Source organism: Melozone crissalis, unplaced genomic scaffold (assembly GCF_028551555.1).
Source record: "Melozone crissalis strain CALT ecotype California unplaced genomic scaffold, PUWL_Pcris_2 ptg000004l_1, whole genome shotgun sequence".
NCBI lineage: Eukaryota > Metazoa > Chordata > Aves > Passeriformes > Passerellidae > Melozone > Melozone crissalis.
In genome coordinates, this window is record NW_026535782.1 from 13,803,991 (window position 1) to 13,827,472 (window position 23,482).

The 23,482-nt window shown below is 38.4% G+C and overlaps 1 protein-coding gene across 1 annotated transcript; it reads right to left on the reverse strand.

Moving 5' to 3' along the window:
* Nucleotides 1-296: 296 nt before the first annotated feature.
* SPAM1 (sperm adhesion molecule 1) lies at nt 297-5,280 on the reverse strand. Its single transcript, XM_054278431.1, has 3 exons — nt 4,312-5,280; nt 2,748-2,837; nt 297-938 (listed from the first exon to the last, which is right to left on the reverse strand). Exons 1-3 carry the CDS (start codon nt 5,278-5,280, stop codon nt 297-299), a joined length of 1,701 nt encoding a protein of 566 aa, XP_054134406.1.
* Nucleotides 5,281-23,482: the final 18,202 nt, after the last annotated feature.

Sequence of the window (23,482 nt, forward strand, 5' to 3'; positions counted from 1 at the left end):
TCTTAACTTGAAGTAGACAAAAGTGCATTGTCAACCATTACTTTTTTCCAAATATAACGGTTAAAAATGTAAACTGTAAAAAAATGTTTCTTATTCTGGATTATCCTCTCGTATAGCATAGTCAGTATATATAGACCAATATCTCTTTGGCACAGATAGTAGTTTATAGAACTAAACTGAGGAAATACATTCAAGCTGAAGTGGTTCCTATGGATTATAAAACATTACCTGATAAGACCATAAGCCTTTCAGGAATTATTTAGTTTGTTTGTTTTGTTAAAAAAACCTTGAGAATTTCAAATATAGTCAAGGAAAAGGATATTCTCGCTTTCATGGATCATTTGTATTAAGGTTCTCAAAAGAAGAATTAAGTGAAACAGACTAAACATCCTTATCTTATAGGACGAAGAACTACTGAAAGTACGAGTATCATTTTCTTCTAAATCATAGCTACTAGCAGCTGTAACAGTGTTATTATATTCTCCAGTTGTTACATTAAGTATATTATTTCCAAAGGTAGATTGGAAATCTTCTACTTCAGGATGTGTAGATAATGTCACCTTACTCTCAGAATTTAAGAATATCTGAATGCAAATATCTTCTGAAATGCAAGCATGGAGGTAATGGATGTCATTTATATCAGCACTAGGTTCACAGCTGTGCCCTGCATAACAATGGCAATCAAATTTTTCTATGAATGTTTGCAGATCCCAATATGATGGTTGCCCTTGTAAAGTGTATTTTCCATCCTTTGTCATTTGAATTGCAATATTCTTAGGGTTCAAGTGAAGATAGTCACTGGAATTCCATTTTTTCCGTGCACAAGCACCAGAGTCTTGGCATAGCACTTGGCTACATATTCTGGCTGCCATTGTGATGTTGATGAGGTATGGGGTCAAAGTCCTCCTGAGGTAGTTGTCCAGAGTTCTACAGGTGTTCTGTGAAAAGAGCATTATACCTCCACAGTTTAGTATGGAAAGCATTAAAATGCTGTCATTCTAATAACAGTACCACAGTATATGTCTATAAATGTTTCCCCTGAGGATTTGATAATAGCTATAAGTTGTTGTTGGAAGCAAATTTATCTGAGAAGCTGTTATAAAATTCAAGGATCTTAGCAAATTCATGTTGTGTAGTTGCTGGAGATGTTACAAAAAGCAGTTAGATCAGAAAGCAATTGTCTTTAAGCTTTCATTTTATCTATATTTCATGCAGTTTTTTGAATCAGATGTATTTAAAGACATTTCATGAGGACTTGAAGTTCTTTTTTAAGTCTTAAATAGTTTGAATGAGTCTGGGAAAAAAACTCACACTACTTCAGTCTAAACAAATACTTTTTCTATCGTGTAGTCTCTGAGACTTTTCAGCTTTCCCCTGACCTGAATAGCTTGGCTACAGGGTAGGGACCTTTCATGGCATTTTTAAATGAAAAGAATTGTGGTTGGATGGTCAAATTGAAGGTATGCTAAGACAATTGATTGTTCTAACTGATCATTAAATTGGCATATCTTCTGTGCATTCTTGGCACAGTTTAATAACCAGAAGGTTTGAGAGCTCTCTCTTTGTTTCTGACATTATGGGCATTTGCTCATACAATACTGCATGTAGATGTGCCTAATATTTATACCCATGGAGATCACTTTGGTGAATCAAAGATGTATGTAGGTTTTTTAGTTTTCGTTTAGGTATATATATAAATAGTTCCAAGAAATTTTGGTTGATGCAGAAGTGAGGCTTACAGAAATACTTAATTGCTGAAATGCTAGTGACTGTGAAATCTGTAAAAAAAATCAGGTGCATTTAGTGTTACAAATATTTAGTCTGGCTGATCTGTGGAGAGGTTTTTTTTTTCTCACAGGAATTTCAAAATTAAGACAATAAAAGTTGCTGCTCATCTATATTCCAATATTAGATAATGGGCAGAAAAGTTTCAAGTGTAACTGATATTCTTTCTCAAAGGCAGGGACATACAAAAAAGTCAAGGTATCATGCTTTGGGGAATAACAACCTTATAGAGCTGTGGAGGTGTATTTTGCCATGCTTTCTGTGGCAGGAGGTCTGGCAGAGATGAAGCATTTTGGTTCATTGCACTCAGAAGATTTCACAAGAATCTTCCCATACAATAGTTTGTTAAATCTAACTTGCCTCGTTATGAATGAACTGCCTGGAAAGAATTATGAGAACATCCTTGTAACAGTCTCAAACTATGTATTTCCCCTTCCTAAAACAAACTAGAGTTTTTTTCTTCTGACTCAGATGTTTCATACAATGAAATTAATCAAAGTAGTATTTGCAACACACAGAACAGGCTAGAGCTGAACTTTTACAGACTGACTTCTCCTACTGTTGCCAAATTCACCACTCCAAAAAGCAGAAGGATCTTCTAAAAATTGTTCTGGGCAAGCCCACGTAATTTTTTCTTTACCTCATTACTAAAATGAAGTGAAGATATAGGAATTCTTTTGTATACTAATTAAACAAGTGCTAACTTGCCTGTGGTTATCATAGTAATTTGCCCAGTTACCCAGAGTCAACAGAACTGAGACATTGAAAGATTGAACTCTTGTTCTGCATAGCCAATGATGACCTTAATAAGCCTCAGATGTGCTTGGGTTTTGACTACAAGAAACTGCTGCCAATATGGAGTCATCATTTTAAAAGTAGAAGATGTAAGTGATCAAAATGTTTTACATCCTTTTTACTTTATTTCTCTTTAAAAATTTCATATAATAATTGATGTAGCATACCTTATTTTTTGTTAAATTCATACCACCCCAAATCACAATTCCAGAAACACCCAGTGCAGCAGATTCTCCAATGGTATTTACCAGGTCTTCCTGAAGGAAAATATGCTAAGAATCATATAAATGTAAGTAACTTATAACATAAGGGCAAATGAAAAAATGCATATGGTAAATGACCTATCCACAATAACTACTTTGAAGACAGCAAGCAATGATACACAATGCAAATGTCCTACTCTCAATTGCATAATTTTATCCTGGAATTGGATTGCACAGGTGATACCAGAAAATGTTGCCAACAATATCCAATTTATATATGTCATCTGGTTAAAAACAAGGCTGTAAAATTGAGCCAGTGCTTAGGCATATGACATACACTCCTCCAGCCATGTTACAGCTTATTTTGCTGCATTGCCTCCTGGCTGCTCAGAGTTGGTAGCAACTGGTTTCAGTAATGCTATGGGATAGAAATACTGGAAAAAAGCACAGCTTTTTTTTTTTTTTTAAACTTAATTTCTGTTACCACAAACTGCTAAAACAGAAAAGATGCAAGAGAAAGAGCTTTCAACAGTAGGAACCTCCCTTTTCCAGAGAATATCTCTGGTCTTTTATAAAAATTGATTTGGGAAATTTGTTTCTCTTCATTTATCGGGTCAGCTCTTAGACCAGTCGTAGAAAATGTTAAGGCATATATGGGATGGGAAAGGACTATGATAATGACAAAACAATAAAAAAGAAAGTTACCGTAGGGCACAACACACACACACACAAATCTAATGTAAAGATTATAGGATTTCAATTATTAATTGGGATCCCAGCAGGGCCCCTGAAGCACCCCTGGCTCCCTGAAAGTATCCACAGAACTGGGGGCAACACTTGCTAATGCTCTGTCCAGAATGTGGGAGGACACCAGGTAGAATGCCATCACCAGGACTCTAACTTCCCCTTCCTCATGGGCTGGAACAGCAACAAGAGATTACCCAGAGTGGTGGCATCTCTGATGGGGTGGGTGTCTATAAATATGTGATGGGAAATATAGCCAGAACTGCAATAAGATGATTGGATTTTAATCAGAGCCTAACCTTAACTAACCCATGACATGCTGAAATACCATTTTTGTACTTGAGTACAACTAAGGAAAGTTTTTTTTCACTAGCTTTAAACGTGTTTTAAGGAAAGAAAGACTCCATTGTTTCATATTTTTTTCTTATAACCTAAAAAGCAGGCAGTAGGTGAGCCCAGTATTACTAATTCTCTTTGCAAAACTTTACTCATATTTCTTTCCTCTGACCAGGTGTGCTAAGTATGTTTTCTAGTTTTGCGATATTTTGTTACATGTGAGGACAACTCAGAGAATAAAACACTATTTGATAACTATAATGAGAACAGTTTGAAAATAGACTTCTTAGTGTTTCGTTTGGTCAAATTTTTTTGATGGATTAATTTAATTTTTTAGGCAAAATTGCACACTTCTTTCTGATGCAAGTTACTATATTTGCTAAATAAGTGTCACCTGGTGATTTTTTGCCATATAAATTTGAACTCTTTAAGGTCTAGCTTCACTCACCTCAGAGAGATATTCCTCAGAGACATCTGTGAATACTGGACGTGTATATACAAAAACTGGAAGGGGATGTCTAGAGTTAGAGACATAGGAATTTCTAATGGCTTCCTGAACTCTGTTGCGAACAAAGAGTTGAGCATTTCTGGAGGATTTTAAGGCTGTCTCTAGATAGATAGATGGATAAAGTGCTGTGCTTTTCTCCCACAACCATTTAAGCTCATTATTTCTTTGTATTTCAATATCTAAACAGGCTCCTGTATAATTGTGGGGGTTTTTTTTGTAATCATAGTTATAACAGTCTGGAAAAAGGTAATATCCCCACAGACGATTTGGTTTCGTTTCTATGCCCAGCTTCAAAGTTTCCAACATAAAGGATTTTGCTGCAGATTCAAATTCCATTTTAGCTTTAGTTCTGGCTTCAGCTTCGGATAGACTGAGGTCTCTCTGCTGAACTAACTCAATGGATTCCTGTCTATAAATATGTTTTGATCCCCAGTTCCTTATCCACAGAGGTCTCCAGTTTTCCCAGTCAATGACAGCCAATCCAAGCTGTTCATCTGAAGGAATGTAGAACTGGATGTCCTCTTTGGCTTTTTTTAAATGATTCTCCAGCAGTGAGAGTTGAGGGAGTCCTCCATTGAATGCCTCTCCTGTGACTTCATTTTTGTGAGGGTAGTATCCAAGCCTGTCTGGATAGAAGAGAGTGACGTTTTGCCCAATGGATGACTTTAGTGTACTTCCAATTAGAGAAAAAAATTTCATGTCCAGCTGCACTCCAGTCTTTTTAGTACAAAGTTCTGTAGGAGCATTCCAGATAGAAAGAAAAGGTGAATTAGAAACAAGTGGACGAGCTCTTATGTTCAGAGATGAGCAGCAAGAAACTAGAAGAGTGGCAAACACCACACCAGATGCTACAGGGTATGTACAGGTAACACAGATGCCAAAACTTTGTATTTGTCTCACAATTTCCATTGTAGCATGTGCAGTCACATTAGGTGCTTCTGATCAGACAAAAATTAAATGCTCTCTGGGTGTTCAGAAGGTTGGTAGTCTGTCAAAAACTTTATTGTAAAATATACTTCTTCTGATTAATACCTATTAAGCAATATTCCTTGGGTGTGAAATAGGGGCGTCCTTTTTACAAGGCTCTGTCATTTCAGGCTGCAGGAAACTTTCCAACAACTTCTCAGACCTAATGCAGAAAAAGAAGCAAATGTGAAGTAAGAAATTATAAGTATTTAATTTGTAACCTTGAAACAAGTACCATTTCTAATATTGAATATATTGTAATGCTTGAATACAATTACCCTTTGAAGGAAAAGAACAATGTACAACCATAGAGAAATAAACTGTACTATTCCACTGTCAGTTTTATGCCTAAAAAATAGCTTTAAAAAAAAACTAGATTTAAAACAGGCAGTGGAACAGTATTCAGTGACTCATAGATCAGAGTAAGTGTGCTCAGAAGCACTCCAGACTGTGTCAGTTAAATGTCTGTAAAAATAAGCAGTTTCACAGTGACTTCTTTTAATCAACAGCAATATAATATTTCTCACCTACATCAAAATAAAGTTCTGATCCTTCATTTGTTAAATTTACAGAGTCCTTAAAGGAAGATACAAGATAATATAAAACAAACCTGAGCTGTTTTCACTTGCGAAAAACCAATCGATGGATACTCATTTAACTCAGTGAGATATCTGAAATATTGTAGGCACTCTATCTTCTGTCCAGGCCTCTTTTAAACAGGTTCAAACACCTGTGAATCACTTTGCTATATGGCTGGCTGTATGTTATTTCAGGCCATTTGAGATGTGCAGATTAAGTGGCCCTGAGTCAAAGTCTGCCCAGGGGTGTAGTTCAATAGGAAAGCGGAGGCTGTCCATACTCCCACAATGAGCAGTCACATTTATGGGTGACAGCCTCAGTGCAGGCATCAGCTTTTACATAGAATCCCACTAGCTAAAGCATTCTCTGTGCAGTAACTCCTAAATATTCATTCCTTCTGATTTTGAAATGGTTCAAACCTCAGTCTGTCACTTTCTGTAGATGCCTTGATATGAGGCAATAGAGTATGTAAGGATTATATAAGAGTGTACACAAAAATATAGGGGTCATCATAAAGTGGGCCATGGAGTGGCTGGCAATGTAAAATCTCCAAGGACAGATTCAAGAGAAAAAAACAAATCATATTTTAGTTTGTATTTATTGAATTCAGCCAGGAGTGGAATCTACAAATTTTTGTATAGAATCAGCAGATGGCTTGAAATCTAAACATTCATGCAGTTATTTCATCATTCCACATGCTAATGTGATAAGTAAAGAAACCCTGCTAAGAATGAGTTTTATAAACCAAACTTGGATCATAGATCCAATTACCAGGAAAGAAGGTGTGGCTCTGTTCATTTAAACTGCTTCAAGAGCAGTCCCTCATTTGCATGACATCTGCTTGATGAAACTTGTAGAAAAGCTGTCTGCATGCATTTCCCACAGCTGCCCAGAGGTGACAGCAGGAAAAAGCCATATCTCCTCTGAGCTAAACAATTTTGTCTCTCTCATATCTCCTCGTATGGCAAATGCTATAATCCCTTATTCATCTTTGGAGGAATTTGCTAGATTTGCTCCAGTATGCCCATTGCTTTGTTGTACTGAGAAGCTCAGTTGTGGACACAGCACTCCAGATTTGGCATCGTCAGTGCTGAAGAGAAGGAATAAACACAGTGACCTGTTGGTGATGTATACTCCTGTTAATGCCACCCAAAAGGCTGTTGGTCTTCATTGCTGCAAAGATTCATTACTCAATCCAGTTAACTTTGTGGAGCCTACTCTACATCTTCATTCCAGCCATTCAGCTGACAAGCCTGTACTGGTGTATGGGGTTATTAGTCTCCAGGTGTAGGGCTCAATGTTTTCATACATTGGACTTCATGAGGCGTCTGTGGAGGTCCCTCTAAATGGCAGCATGATCCTGTGGCATATCAACCACTCCCAAGTCTGGATTATCTGTAAACTTGCCACAGGAACACTCTTTTCCAGGAATTAATCAGGATGTTATATAATGTTGGACCTAGTATGAAGCCTTAGTGTACATTTCTAGAAACAGGCTTCCAGCTGGACTTTGATGGGCCTCCAGCTGTAGACCCTGAACTGATCTCAACCCTGTGAGCCTGACAGTTTAGCCAGTTTTCAGTTTCACTGTCCAGTTATCTGTCTTGTACTTAATCAGTGAGAACATTACAGGAGACTCTGTTGAAAGCCTTGCTAAAATCAACAGTATCCAATGTCTCCCCTTGTCCACCAAGCCAGTCATCTCTTTAGAGAAGGCTGCTAGGTTGGGCAGGCCTAATTTTCTCTTTGTTAATCCATGCTGACTACTTGCAATCACATTCTCGTTCCTAATGTAAATGTTTTCCAGGATTATTTGCTCTCTCAGCCTCCCAGGGTTTGGGGTGAGGCCGATCTGACCAGCTTGTAGTTCTTTCATTGCTCTTTTTTTTAATCTTTTTGAGAAAGGAGTTACATTTGCTTTCTTCTAGACCTTGGAACCTTCCCCAGTCACTGTGACTATTCCAAGATTATCAAGAGTGACTTTACAATGACATCAGCAGCTTCTTCAGCACATACCACTTCTTGCAGGCACATGCCATTATGTCCCATAAACTTGTGTGTGTCCAGTCTGCATAGATGTTCCTGACCTTGCTTGTCCTTTGCTACTGGATCTCTGGCCAGTACTAGGCCCACATTTTTCTTGTCTTCTGCTGCTTCTATACCTCTAGAAGCCCTTCTCACATCTTCCCAGATTCAGCTCTAGGTGGGCTCTGGGTTTCTTAACCAGATACCAACAGCTCAAATAGTGTTTCTTGTTCACTTGTCCCTGCTAGTACCTCATGTGTACTTTCTTTCTATGCCTGAGCTTTGCCATGAGCTCATCCTGCCATTTCTTGATTTCCTGAATGTGGAGATTTTTGAGCTTGGAAAAGGTGATTCTTTAAAATCAGTCAGCTCCTGGACCGTTCTCTCCAGGGCTGTCTCCCAAGGAATTCTTCCAAGCTGATGCCTCTAGATCTCTAGATGCCAAAATCTTCTTTCCTGAAGGCAGTTGTTATGATCTTGCCATTTCCTTTGTTGCCTCTTTTCAGGATCCTGAACTCCACCATCTCATAATCACTACAGCCAAGACCCAGCCTTCACGCTTCCTGTTTGTAACTATGAGGTACACCAGAGCATCTCTCTTCCTGGCTTCTGCATTATCCTAAGTGACACTTCCTGAGAGAATACAGATTGAGACTTCCAGGACAAACTCAAAGAATTCTGTACTGAAATTCTGCAGAAATACTTTTTCCACTTATGCAAATACAGCTTATTCAAATTAAATAAATTTTCACACATAACCAGCTGATACACACCAGCATTTGCCAGGACAGTGATCTTTTATGTGATTAGTTTGATCATAAGTGGGAAGACCTCAGAAAGAAGCTGTAGGAGTAGTTTGGCTTTTTCTGTTCCTCTGGCTTTGATTATAACATATTTCTTGCCCCCACTGAAGTCAGAAAACTACAGAACATAAACTTCATTATTTGTTCCTGTAATGTTGTTTTTATGAGTGGATTTCAGTAACAGACTGACTTGATGTATAGAAAAAGAGGAAAATATTGTTTGGAATGTTACATTTACTGGTCTTGCTAGAACTCATTTATTATTGGCTAATTTTGCAAAGTTAAATGTAACAGTTTATTGGGAAATGGTTTTCCCCCAAATCTTACTGTGATTTACTCTACTGAGTATGAGTTAACAGATTATTTTATGTGATAGTTTCCAGTTAAAAGGATTGCCTTCATCCCAGCCTAACAATGACAGCCCTGATAAATCTTACTCTCTTCAGTCTCCTTGATGGTGGTCTAAGTAAGTTGAGTCAGAAAGCTGCCCTTCTCCTTGTCAAAAAGTCATTTACTTTACAATATATTAACACTAATTGTTCATGGGATAGCTCCATCAATATGTACTTCCAGTCAGGTAAGTGCCTTTTGTCTAGGGAAAAAGCTTTGACTTTAGATTTTCCCAAATCTGGCATTTGTAAAGGTTAAGCATTACAGGAAATCATATTAATTTTCTTGGCTTAATTATTGCATCTTTTTTCATGGCATAAACTGGACTGCAGAAACACACATGGTTGAAAGTGCAAGTGTGCTCTTGTGTTTTGGTAACTACACAGTCATGGATTCAGGCCATGGCACATGTCCCTGAAAAAGTGGACTCTGAAAAGGTTCCACTAGACCAAAGAGAGTCTGAAAACAAAAAGGGAAAGAAGTATTATACATACCCTTGGACTTGACACAATCCACCAAAATGGATGGTGTAGTGCATCAAAAAGCAGTGGTCATACCATTCAAAGCTTGCCACTAAACATTAGAGGAATTCAGCTTTGAGCCTTTTATTAAAATAAGACATGAGAGTCCACATTCAGCCTTGATATAATTAGACATTGCTTAGTCAAGTCAGATCTGCTAACATTAAACTTAAGCCAATAAACTAAAGGAGTATCTGATGTTATCTGTTATGTTAGTAGTGTTAATTACACTTACTGAATTTCAAACAGGAGTCTGTAAAATCTTGCACTTCCACTGTTTTAGTTTGAACACACGAAAGCAGGCATGCTCTTCGTGACTTCTAAGGCAGAAGGTGAGTGTCACTGAACTGTGCTGTCTTGTTGAACAACAGCATGTAAAAACACTTGTTGTGCCAAGATCATCAGTGTAGTTATTCTAGATTACAGATTACATACTCCTCATGTGTTTATTAACTGTTCCTTTCATCACCAACAGTATGATATTGCCTATTAATTAATGACATAATAATAAAAAAAATTCAGATGTGAGAATTGGCTGGTCTTTTCCCTATGCCAAAGAAAACATGGATATGGAAGTTGGCATGCAGAACTGCAGGTTTTTATGGGACAGAAGAATCTAGCTCTTTGAATCTTTGCATTTAAGTCTTTAAGTGCCTGAGGTTGTGATGTAAGGTATATGGTCAAGAATGCAGATAGGACCAGAATATTTAAGGATTTATTCCTTTTTCTTTTGTTTTCATATAAACACTAGCTACTTCAGTGTAGAAATAACTCTTGATGTTACAAACAAAATAAGGTATTAGACAGTGCAACTTAGGTTCTTGGGAGAAGTTGCTTTTTATTTTCCTTTATCTGAAGGTTACAAAAATGTAAAGTTGTGCAAATGTCTAAGGACTCAATTCTAGCTTCTATGAAGATGTCAGCACTGATTAAGTCCTAAGGAGAGATGGAATACACTTCTGAGGAGCAGAGTAAGTATATAATAAATGTTAATGTATTTAAACTTGGAAGAAACCTGAAGGAGAATCCAAAGGATTTTTTTAAAGTTACCAACGATACTGATACAGCCATACACAGTCTCTCTAAATAGGATCAAATCAGCCCACACTACTGGGAAAGAGCTCTCTGAGGTCAGCACGTGTATTTTTTATAGATCAGTGGAAAGCAGTCAATGTGTCTGGTATCTGTCCTGCTGTCCTTGGGTGCACCAGTGGTGCTACTGCAGGAAATGCCCCGTTCCCTTCCATTCTGTTCTGGAGGGATCTTTCTGGAAGAAGGGGACAGTATCACTGTTGCAACTTCCAATTAAACCCTCATGCTCTTTTTTGAGATTCATGTTCTGGCTAGAGGCTGTTTGTTCATTACAAACAGGTATCAGAGTTATGAAACAGCCACAGAAGAAAGGGAAGCATAATCTTGTAGTTGTATTGCATTCCCCATTTGTGTAATTTTTGGTATTTCTTAAAGAGGCAATGACACTCAGTTAACACAAACACACATGGGTGTTGTGATGATAACATGAACATTTGTGAAGAACAGAAAGCTCCACAGAAAGCAGGTCCACCTCTGGAAGTGTGAACCATCTGTGTAACACTGCTGATGACAGGTTTAACCTGTGAAGGGTGATATTTGCATAGAGGATGTGGCCTCATTGTTACAAGCACATTAAGCTAGACATCTCTGTAAAGTTATCATTTGGTAAGCACTGATCTTGACAGTGGTTTTAAACTCCACCCTCAATTCAGTAGATTCTTCTTAGCTGGGCTAAGGCAACTGTTAATGAGGCCACGTAATGAATTGCTGAGGTTGAAAATGCCTCAGCTGATATAGAGGAGAGGAAGGGGTTTTCATAATTAGGTACATGAACCAGCAAAACTGGCTGGTTTAGTCAGCATGTCTGATTTAAGAGATGCTTATCAAACCACCCCAATGCTGTGGCTGTCCTTATCATCAAGAACTGCCAAGTCATCTCTTTCATCACTGGTTACTCCCATAACTGAGTACAGGGCAATGAGTACATGAGGACCTGAAAAAAACCTCCTGAAAATTTCTGCCAGCATTCCTGACTGTTGCTTGTGGAAAAAAAAAATCAAAATATTCCCGTGATGTAAAGGTCAGGACCTGAGCATCCACATTGAAGACAAGTCTCCTTAAAAATGCATAAAAATGCATACATATGCAAAAGTAGTCAAACAACTTTTTAATATTTTAAATGAGTTAACTATATGGTTTTAACTTGTTTTATTTAAATTAGTTAAAATATAAATTTTTACTAAACTTACCCAATTATTTTCATACTCTTATGATGACTGCTGCACTGTTCCAGGATTTCTTTCATGTATTTAGTAAAATCTCTATACTTTTCATTCTCTTTTTTCTCTTGCAAGTTCTAATTCTTAATTTTATAAAAATTCTTAATACCATAATTGAGAATTAATTAATTGATTATTTGTTAATTATCTGTTAATTGATATTATGTTAATTGATATTCTGATTTGTTTTTTAGCAAGTTACCTAAATAAACTATCTGAACACATTTCCAAGAGTACTTGGAAAAATTTCCTTTGCTGTACTCTGTTTAAATGGGTTTGGCAGAACCCACATTTTATAATAACAGTTTCCATTGCAGAGGAATGAGGGACAAAATAAAGAGTCAGTCATGTGTGACTGTAAAGTATTCTATCTCAGTAAGATTACCCTGCAAAACATTCACTGTCTGCTGAATCTCTAGTATTTTGTGGCAAAACAAGCCCAAACATATTCTCCATAGCAAGAAAAATACATTAGCCATCAATATAGAATTTAAAAATATAATTGTATCTTTACCATTAATATATGGCTAATTGAAGGCAAGAACAACCTGAAAGCATATTTGAATCATTAATATAGATTATTAATATATAGCTAATTAAAGGAAAGAACAACCTGGAGGCATATTTGGATCACTGTGCTACACCACTGCTATCCCAACTTAGAATACTGGGCAAATCACTGCCCAGTTTTTAAAAGCACCTAGTAGTTTTCTTTGGGTTCTTTTTAGTCAAATATATTTTCATGATACTACGCTGAAACCTTTTCAATAATTTTAATTAGAAGCCTTAAAAAAAAAAAATCACAAAAAAAAAATAAGCCCCAAACCCAATTTTCTTTGGGTTTGGATATTCAGCCTATTCTTTGTTCTGACTACTTCTCAAAGTAGGAGGTCAAATTTTCATAGCCATAGAAGGGTTTGAGTTAGGAGGGACCTTTAAAGGTCACCTGGTCCAACATCCACTAGGGATATTACTTAAGATGCCCAGTGTCATATTTTCTGCAGCATCATGTGTTCCAGCATAATTCTAAATTCTTATGGACAGCAATATTTACAAAGGACTTTAGTGTAGATCACTGTGCATCCTGCAGTACAAGAACAGTTTTCCTAAGCACTTCCCTCAATCTTCTCAGGGAGCTCTTCCAAACAAGGCAATGTTATACATCTACATGTATATAGACAGTATCAAAGCTGGCCCATAATATGGAGGATTATAATCCACTATTAGTAAGCACTTAATGATCATCATCTCCCTTATGAGTACTATTTTGAAAATCAGAAGTCTGAACTGAACATAAAAATATATATTCTTGCCTTCTAAGCCAACATGCAGCACAGAGATAACCGCAGTACATTTCTTTACAAAGCAGGTATCATTTCACATCTGTGTGAAAAGTATATTTCCCCTTCAAGAAACTATTACTCTAATCTTGGATTTATGAAAGAAAAAAAAAAAATCTACACTGTACAAAGGTCACTGTGCCTTTGGAAAAGGTGAGATTGCTCTGAAGAAGAGACCAGGAACAGGCTTTTGCATAATCCTGGGAAGTATTGCAGTATTGAAATTAACACAGCAGTCAATTCTGTATCTGAAACTGTTTGAGTCACAAAATTGTGCTATCCTTTTTAGAAAAAAAAGGTGATAAGCGCGTTCCCTTTCAAGGGAGCAGAAACACCCCTGGGGTAAATGAAACCTGCATGGATGAAATTGTTCCTGGATATTCAGTAGCCACACTCCATAGAGAGTGTTGCTAGAGCAACAGGAGGTTTGAGTAGCAGGGGGAGGAGTCCTCAAAGCAAATTATTCGTGGAAATAAATATGTATTATTAACCTCATACCAGTTTGTACATTAACATATGTCTTCACCGTGTGACATTTCAAGTTCTCTTCTACAATACCTGAATGCTCTCTCTTTTTAATCTTCCTCTCCTGGGATTGTAATTCATTCCATATTCATTTCTCCCACGATTGCATATAAATAAATACAATCTGACAAAAATATGAAACTACAGTAAAGAAATAAACCTTGCCTCAAGAGTGATTTCTCTTTCGTACTGCGTTCTCTTTCACCTGCTGTTCCTTCACAGCCGTGACATAGCCTTTTGTTATTTTGATAAACCTACTAATACTGAGAAGCCTGTGTAATTGCCACCCATCCCTGGAGATAAGTGGGAGAGATGGGTAAACAGATGTCAAAGTCTCAAAACAAAAGTGAGTACAAAGCTATGCAGAAAACCGGTGATTTATTAAGGAGACATTAGCATTTATCGAGCATTGTTTTGGGAAACGGGTATGCAGAGAATTAACAGTTCAACTGGAAAGAAGAAAGAAGCACAGTTGGGCCTGCCTGAGCAAGAATATTAGCATAACCCTTGGAGAAAGCCTAAGGAAAAGGATTTTCAGTGGCTCTGAGCTGAGGAAATGAGTTCTTTTTGTTTGGGCCTGCCACTGGTTAGGGTGGCAAAGTTCATGATATCTCTATCGACATACAGCTGGGACAGCCGACCCACCATCTCATCCTCTTCTGAGACAAACTGCAAACCCTCACAAACTCTGACTAAACAGCAAAGCTGAGAAACACAATGGAGTCTAATGGTTTTAAGAGACCTTAACCTGTTGAGACCATTTGCCATGGGAACTGGGACTTGGACGGTGTGTGGCAGCCAGGCCTGGCTCTCACTGCCCACACCCCCTCTGACTTTCCCTCCTGAGACGCTTTAGTGGATACCCATGCCAGCCCTCACCTGTGTGAGATTACCCAGCACGTGCTCCATTGCTTACATGCAACTCTGACTCAAACCTCTTGCCTCATATTTTGTGGGTTGTCTTGCCTGCCTGTGGCTTCATGTAAAAAATAACTATTACACTGCACCATATCATTTACCTGAGTTGAAAGGCTGAAAACATACAGGTGTCTTCTCTTTCACCCCTGATTAGAAGCATTCACTAGGGAGAAGTAACTTCATATTGAGTTTTCCCAGGTGTAACTCTATACCAATAAACTTTAGATTCCTAAAGAAACAGAAATCCCTATTAGCACACTCACTCCTGTAAAGGAAACCTATTCCCACCCCCTGAGAAAAATTGCCTAGACTAAGGACTTAGCCAAAAAAGCTTGAAACAAGACTTCACTAAAATAAAGTTGTTTTAGCAATTTTGTTTGTCTGGAGACATAGATTTTACTCAATACCTCTGACACCGATATATGTGCAGTTAATAATTTTTTTTGTGTGTAATAGTTCAATGAATCACTGGCATGGAAAAAAGGAAGTTAAAATACACTGAGAGAAAAACAGCTGATAGTGTCAGTTCAGCTGATAGATACAGTTCAGTGTGTGTAACACAACTAAGTGGTTGTTCTACCTTACAACTCCTGACAATCTTTCTAGAAAGTCCTATGAAATTTTACCTTCCCTCTGTGAGATTTGAATTTTAAAATAGTAAAAATTTAAACAGCATAAAAATAATCAGTAAATACTCACCTCAGTGAATCCACAGGTCAGGACTTGGTGAAATGAATGAACCAGTGAGTGGACAAAATTATTACCCTTCTCTAGAAAGGCAGGGCTCTGGCCCAGCCAGTTGGGATTTGTCACTTGGTGAAAGCCTTAACTTAATTATAGGGTAGTTGATGAAAGCGTCTCCTGACACAGCTGATTGCAGTTGAGTAGTACAAAACACATTACTTGTCACAAGTCTTGCACCATATTCTGTAGTTAACTGAACAAATTCTTTGAAATAGTTCCTTTTTTTCCCAAAATAAGGCAAACTGTATTTGCCTTAATTTTGCTTTTCAATGTAGCAAGGATTTGTCCAACGGAGGTTAAAAAAAATGGGATGGGGAGAGCAAAACTGTGTTGTGCTTTGCCAGAATCTAGAGTACCCCCAGGTGATGCATTCACACCAAGTGTGAAACAAGGTCAAGAAGAGATCCTGTGCTGGAGAACATCTGTTGTTCCAACATCTGTTGATCACCAAGATTGCCATGCTTGGAGATCACTGAGCTGAGTGCATGTTGGACCCTCTGATTGCTCTCACAGGGATTCAGGCAGAACCTTGGAGCTGTACAATTGAACAACAAACCACTCTCTGTCATTAAACTCCCTGCTCTGATTGTGCTCACACAGCACTTGGGGTTGGTTGAGGGTTTCCCACACCAAAGGGATGGCAGGCAGTGCCACATGGTAGAGTTGTTTTGAGCTGTGGACCCACTGCTATACTTTCAATACTGCAACTTACTTTCAATATTGCAATTTTAAAGCTATTTTTCTTCTTCCCTGGCATAAAAACAATTTTTTCTTTGGAAACTATTTCAGTTTCAGGGCAGTAAATTCTATATTGAAAGGGTTTTGTCATTTTAGATGTCATACATTGTTTTCTTCGTGTAATATTTTTTTACTATATAAGTGTATATAATGATAAATTATCCAAATCAGAAAATAATAAAAATATTCAGCTATCTACTTTTTTTTAAAGTCAACTATAGAACAATAACTTTAAATAATTATTTTGTAAAAATAATTTTAAAGCATTAATTTATAAAACTATTCTAAAATTATGGGAAAATATATTCTAAAGCAGTTTGCTATGATGAAGAAAGAAGATAGAACTTTTCAAATCACACATTTTAACATTACCATTCTTCAGTAACATGCTAGTATAGCCATTACTCTTATTTTGCAGAAGAACTTTAAATCAATATTATTTGGTTAAAGTTAAGAAATTAAAATAAAGTTTTGAAATTTTGAAATTCGGTCCTAAAATATGTTTTAGTCTGTATTGAATTCTTCCACCTGCTTTTTTGTTTTTTTTTTTTTTTTTATGGAAAATAGGCAGCCATCTTTATGTGTCAGAAAAACAAGGAAAATAAGATAAACAGTAATTAAATTATGTAGGTCGAATTACTGCAGAGACACTCATGGTAGCAGTGGTGCTTCAGCCCAAGCTGTGGATTACAAGGCTTTGCCACTTCACAGGTAGCAGTGGTTTTGTCTCCTGTAACGCTGCATCTTTGTGATGCAGGATCCACTCCACAGCATTCTTACAATCAGAAATCCCACCCAGCATCTCTACCACTCTAGCATTCACTTCCCTAGTCAAACAGGCATTTCCTCACAGAACAAGCTATCTCTTGCTGGGTGCAGTATTAAATAATAAAGGGAAATAATTCCCAACTTTTGAATGAACCATTAAATTACTGTACTTGGTGGAAGTGATGGTGCAGAATAGAAAAAAGCCAAGGAACCCGAGGAGTTACAAAAATGGGTCTGCAGAGATATGGGAAACAAAACAAAAAGAGGTGCAGAGAACAATAGTCAAACCACTCTTCACAGCTTGTTAAAACCTACCAATGTCCAGCAGCATCCCCCTGGCATCAAAATATTCAATATATTCAATATATTTCTTTCAAAACAAGACTTAGAGTTGCTGGTAGAGAAGGTTCCCATCCCCACAACAAGCCTCACAGAGGGGTGGCCTGCAAATTGTTCACTCCAGTGTTCTTGGGCTTTTCTTTGTAGATACTGCTTGGTGTAAGAACAGCCTCACTGCCCACTCTGTGTCCCTGCTGAGGCTGCCAGCAACAGTGTGAGTTTTTGGTTGGGGTTTTGTGAGGGGGACATCTGTCCATGAGCAACTGGAGAAGAGCCACCAGTATCACACCCCACAGCTGCCCGCCTGTCAGCAGGCATTAACAATTTCCAGTTGCTGCTGAATGAGCTGGATTCAACCCAATAACCTGGTGCTAAACATTTCTGTGCTCCTTCAAATCATAAGAGTATGGCTGTTGAGTGGCTCCTGATTTCACTTTGATATAACACAAATTTGGTGTTCCTGCTGGCTGTGAGGCAGCAGGAAAGATGAAATAATAGAACAGCCACAGCTGGCAGCTGAGAGAAGCTGGTAAAGATCTTCAAATACCACAATACGCTATAAATAAAAAGTAGGATGCATAATGTGCAAAGGCAGAGCTGGTGGAAAGCTTCCAAGCAGTGTAAACAAAGGTTGAACTCAGCTGATCCAAGAATGAAACATGGAGGAAGTAATCCCATTATTAATGAGTGGCAAAAATCAACATTGTGATTTTGGCTTCTCTGGATTGCAAGGCTGAGGGTACATGGAGTGGAGTGATAGGAGGCAGGGGAATTATCTGAAGATGTGGGATCTCACTTCCCTTCTCACCACAAATCACCTGCTCTTCTGCCAGTCTGATTCCACTGAGATGAATGCCACCTCCTTGGCACCAGCCCCTTCCCCTCTCAGCAGAGCAGGTCATCAAGGCACCTGTACTCTGTTTCTCAGCTCCTGTCCCCTGAGCCTCAGTCACACATGTCAGGTCCTACCCTGCACTCACCATGTCTATCCCCTTTGTCTAAGCCCACCCTTCACTGAGGTACTCTTCTCTTTCCCTATTCTAGCACATCCCCACCTCCAACCCTCACTTCCCCAAAGTCCCACCCTAACCTCCACAAACCCCAGGCAGAAGGGCTTTCTCTGTATCATGCTCACCCACCACGGCCATGGGACAGAACCCATCCTCCAATTTACACTGCTCTGGGCACTCTTTTCCTTCAGCCCTTCAGAAGATGGGGCTGACTTCCCTGACTTGCTCCCAGGATCCTTGCCACTGGTGAGCATTGCCCTCCCATGCAGTCAGACCCAGGCAGTGTTGGGTCTCTTGCAGGTAAATTATGGGAGCTCAGGTTGCACTGGTAGTTCTGGTTAGCACCACGTGCATTTGGCATGCCCTGTGCACATCTAGGATTTGCTTTCCTCATTTAGGAATGACTTTGTCAACTGCCTTTGTCTTGATTTATCACTTATTTCTCTTTAGTCAAGATTTTCTATATATTTTCCACAGTTCTTTTCCAGCTCCATCCTAGAGAATTCAAACTGCTTTTGGAGAGCTATGGCTAAACTCCATCCAGTCCCTCCCATATGGGGTTCAGCTACCTATAGAGGTAGCATGTTAGAAGCAACTATCGCTTGTGTCCTCTTTTGTTTGAGAGAGTCACTTCAGGTGCTAGTGAGGTTGTAAATCTTTTTCTAGGACTGGAGTCTGCGAGAGATCAGACCAAAAGGCACATACTATCCTCAAATCTGCATCTGTATCAGGGAACTGAACTGAATACATGTTCTCATTCTGGCCTTTGTCACCAGGTTTCTGTTCTATGGAAACCACAGCACTGGGGAGAGATATGGAAGTCAGTGAGCTCCTCCTGAGGATGTACATTAAGCATACAAGAAAACCAGGAAGCTTGGGAGGATTCTGTTGTTTAACCTGAGAGAGTATTTTCCTTCCAATGTGTGCATAAACTTTCCAGGTAGAAGTATGTCCTGAATGCGCCAGCGTCCTGTTCTGTATTACAGCAGTTCAAGCCACTGACAGCTCCTACTGTCCACTGAGGCATCTGATGCTCTCTGGGTGAGTCTGTATTATGCAATGGAGACCAAATAAGTGTTTACCTTCTTTCCAAATAAAGCAGTTTACCTGCAGGGTACAATGAAATACAGAGACACCAGCCTGGATTTTTAAATGGTAAAGTATGAAAAATTGCAGTATATTTGTTCAGTATAGGACATTTTTAGTTTGCCTGGCCTACTTTTGGGACCTGAGATGGTCTCAGTGTGGAATAGTTCTGCACTGCACCTTCTAAGCCCTAAAGCTGCCATTGGTTTCAGTCCCATACCTCATTTGCAGAGCAGCTCTGCTGTTGCTGTCTCTGCAAACCTTTTAGTTTGGACACAGCATCACATTCCTGCAGTTACAATTATTTTTCCTCTTCTGGCATATTTGCATATGCAAGGCTACCTCTGGCTTGTGCTTCTCTGTGCAAGCTAAGAAAATACTAAGAGGAGCAGCATAACTCTCCCCTGGGAGGCCTCCTACAATGTGGCTTGCACTCAGTGCTTTCCAGGGCTCACATCTAAGCTTTTAAAGGCAACACAGAAGGCTCTTTTGCCTTTTCTTTTTTTTCCCCTACAATTTTGAATAACTAACTTGTTTTCATTTTGAGAATGACAGATCTAATTTATATTTAAATCTTTCTAATCCCTTGTCAAGCTACCATGACAATAGGCATTGAAAAAATCAGTAAATAACAATTTTCCTAATTACCTGATTGTCATTCATGTTTCGTTGTCTTTTATGTCATCCTATTCCAATGTACTTTAAAGTTATATCTTCCAATGTGAAAGCTAAAATCAATCTGGTTGAAATAGGTTTATGTCAAGAAAGATATATTCCTGTTTATCACATGTACATAATGAAAACAGCAGCTTCAACAAATGAGCAGAGAGAGAGACACCCTTCCTCACAGAGCCCAAGTGAAAAAAGCTTTGGGAATATAAACTGCAGTTTAAACCAAGAGCAGTAGCACAGGATGCTTTTGAAGCTTATCTCATCCCAAAGTGTCTCTGGTGAAAACCCAAACAATATAGGTAATTAACTGGTGCATGTCTGCAGATTTATTCCAATTTATTCCACATTCCTTAATACAGTGAGTGTTTGGAATCATGCCTCTAAGTAAACTGGCTTATTCATGTGCACTGATGTGGTCATCTGGGAAAGGATCCTTTCCACGTGGACAGGTTCAAAGCACACTTGGGAAGAAGAGAGTGAAGCACACATCCTCACCACAATAGCAGAGAACAGGAACTTAACCAACTTTGCCACTGTAAATACTGGAGAGGACAAGAGGCACTTACCAGCATTCCCTGGACTCCTTAATTCTTCTCATTTAGGATACCAGGAGCACTGGATCTCAGAAAATCTGGCTTCTTGTTCTCAGATGACAGACTACTTTTTTGTACCAGTGTGTGTCTTACAGGCCAGAACATTTATTTTCTGTTAAGGAAATATAATTCACCTGGGTGTTACTCATGTGGTAGACATGCAAAATCCATGTTAATGTTCTCCACCCACTTTTTTCTAAAATACTGATGCTTTTATTAGCCATTGCAGGAAATAACACAGGGTAGAGAATATGACAGATGATACTGACTAGCAAAAACTATCTTTGGTTCAGAGTCCTGGCCTTTACCCCAAACACAGAAACAGATCACTGCCCCAAGCAAAGATGCACACAAGGCTCACGGGGGAGGAGGCTTTGTTTCCTGGTTATTCCTTCACAACACGTTGTGCAAGAGGAGGAAGGAGAGTACCTGGGAATAAACTCTGCCACCTGTGTCTGGGGTGGCTGGAGGAGATACAGCCCCCTCACATCTCTCACCTGGCTGATCTCTACAAGTGCAGCAAGACAGGTAGCACAGATGTGGGCAGCCAAAATCACCTTCAGCTGTCGTTTACTGGAGCACAGTAAGCAGGAGCAGGGAGATCAGTGCCTCTTCTATTTCCAGCTCTCAGAAACAGTATTTGACTCATCAATGTGTACTAGATTAATTTCTTAAGGACTGCTATAGTCCCTACTAGTTTCTGATAGGTATTTTTATTTTTTAGAACAGATTGGTGTTGTCTCTTAAAAAACAGTTTGATCAAACTGTTCCCATCCAGTAGTCCTCCACAGTGTAGTTGATTGACAGGGTTTTTGTCCTCCTCACCTTTGCATGTATCAACTTGATGCAGGTTGATTTCAAGGATTTTCTTCCAAAACCTTCTTGAAGTAAAATCTATTCTTTCTCATGAGCGTTCAAAACTTGTCTGGTGAGTCTGCTTTCCCCCCACAACCTGCTTGTAAAGGAGAGTTAAAACTCCTTACAGCTTTGCTATGACTATTAGTACACTGGAAGTTTTGGGATGTAGATTCTAAGAGGTTATGACCAATCTTTGCCCTGTATTGCAAAACATCCAATGGTTCCAGAAGCCTTTTTTGTTTATTTTCTTTCCCTATTACTGGCTTACATACCACTTCTGAAGAAATCAAGAATAGATCAGTACCCATTTCTTATTAGATCCATCTAGAAGTGGTTTGTCCCTCACGCAAAAACTACTAGAAGATTCTTTTTACTCCTTTCTAGTGGAGTGAGATGTCAGACCCAGATTTGCTTGTGATTTCCATACTGAGAACAATAATACAAGTCATTTTAAGTCCAGTCTGACAAAGCCTTAATGCACTGTATGCATTATTTAAATAAATATCTCAGTTTAAATGAATGCTTGAAGCAACAAACCCTACTGTCTCTTACCTTTAAAAACTAAGTGTCCAATTTACTAAGCCTGCTGTGAAAAGTGCCCATTAAAGTAGGCCATAAATGTTCTGTGTGAAAATGTCTACCTGAATTTGAATTAAAAATAAAAATCCAAGACTTTTCGGAGGGACTGGGGTAGGAGGTTGCTTACCTGCTAGCTCCCATACCAGTAAGTTTCCACATCTAACACAGCTGGAATGCAGCCTTAAACAAAATCTGCATTATAAACTGCCTTGGAACTGCTTCACCTGCTTGGGGAACTAATTTAAATGACTTCTGAAAGCTACAAAAGTAGCAGTTCATTTGGATTGCAAAGCAGCGTAGAAAAGGTAAGTGTTTTCCCAGGCTAGCAATCTACATGTTAAAGACATGAAAAGAACTACTTGGAGTCATAAAGGCTAGTGCCAAAATACATTCAGGAAGACCCATGGTAAGTGAAATGGTGATTCTAGGCAGCAGTGACAGCGTTCATGGGTTATCTTGCATTGTCTTAAAATGTTGTTGCATGCTATAGAAATTGCACTACACTGCAAGACAGCGGTATTCAATACTTTTAGACCCTAAAGGAATAGCTATAGGAAATGGCAATTTCCATGAGAATTTCATGTCTAGACTACATTTGATTTCAAATAGCTTATTTCTTTGCAATATAGAAGCAGAATTTCTGGAGGGTATTTTTTATACTCTTCAACTAGTCATTTGAAAACCATTACAGTTTCTTCTAAGCTTGACTTTACTTGCAAACTGTCTACATAAAGATGATATACCATCTTCTGGAATGCCTCTGCAAAACAGAGTGAATTACTTATTTCCAATTTCACTTTTCAAACCATACAGATATTTGAACTTGGTAACAAAAACAGCTATAATCAGATCATTATGAAACAAACAGAACATGAGTGTGAGATAGAGATTAAAAAATTCAAAAGCTTTATGTAGGATTGTTTTAGGTAGTGGGTTTTTGCTATTTCTTGCTTCTGTGTTGAGCAAACCATCTAGGACAGGTGTTTCTCTGAACATAAAGGAAATTATCACTTTACTGAGGAAAAGGGAAAGATCTTGCAACTGGTGAAGTATGCAAATGTAGGAACCCCATTCTAAATATCATCAGCAAAGAAAAAATGGCAAGAAACACCTTTTTCTCTGCTATTATATTACTTCTGAATCCACATGCTCCCAGATAAAAGAATAATTTAATAATGGATTAGACAATAGTTAGAGTTTCCTATTTCACAAAGAGGGATTTTTGCATACTAATTTTTTAAGAAAAGCTTGTGGAAGTAATAATTAACTTTCAAATAAGTGAATCACTTCTGATTACCACAGGATATACAACCATTTTGCAACCATATTTAGCAGACCATCTTTT

Bases quoted from the DNA above. Each gene is read 5' to 3' on its own strand.
- SPAM1 (XM_054278431.1), bottom strand. From the start codon at position 5,280: ATGGAAATTGTGAGACAAATACAAAGTTTTGGCATCTGTGTTACCTGT. The intron at 2,838-4,311 runs GTGAGTGAAGCT...ATTTTCCTTCAG, and splicing joins CTGAGGAATATCTCTCTGAG to GAAGACCTGGTAAATACCAT. The intron at 939-2,747 runs GTATGCTACATC...CTCTTTTCACAG, and splicing joins TGAATTTAACAAAAAATAAG to AACACCTGTAGAACTCTGGA.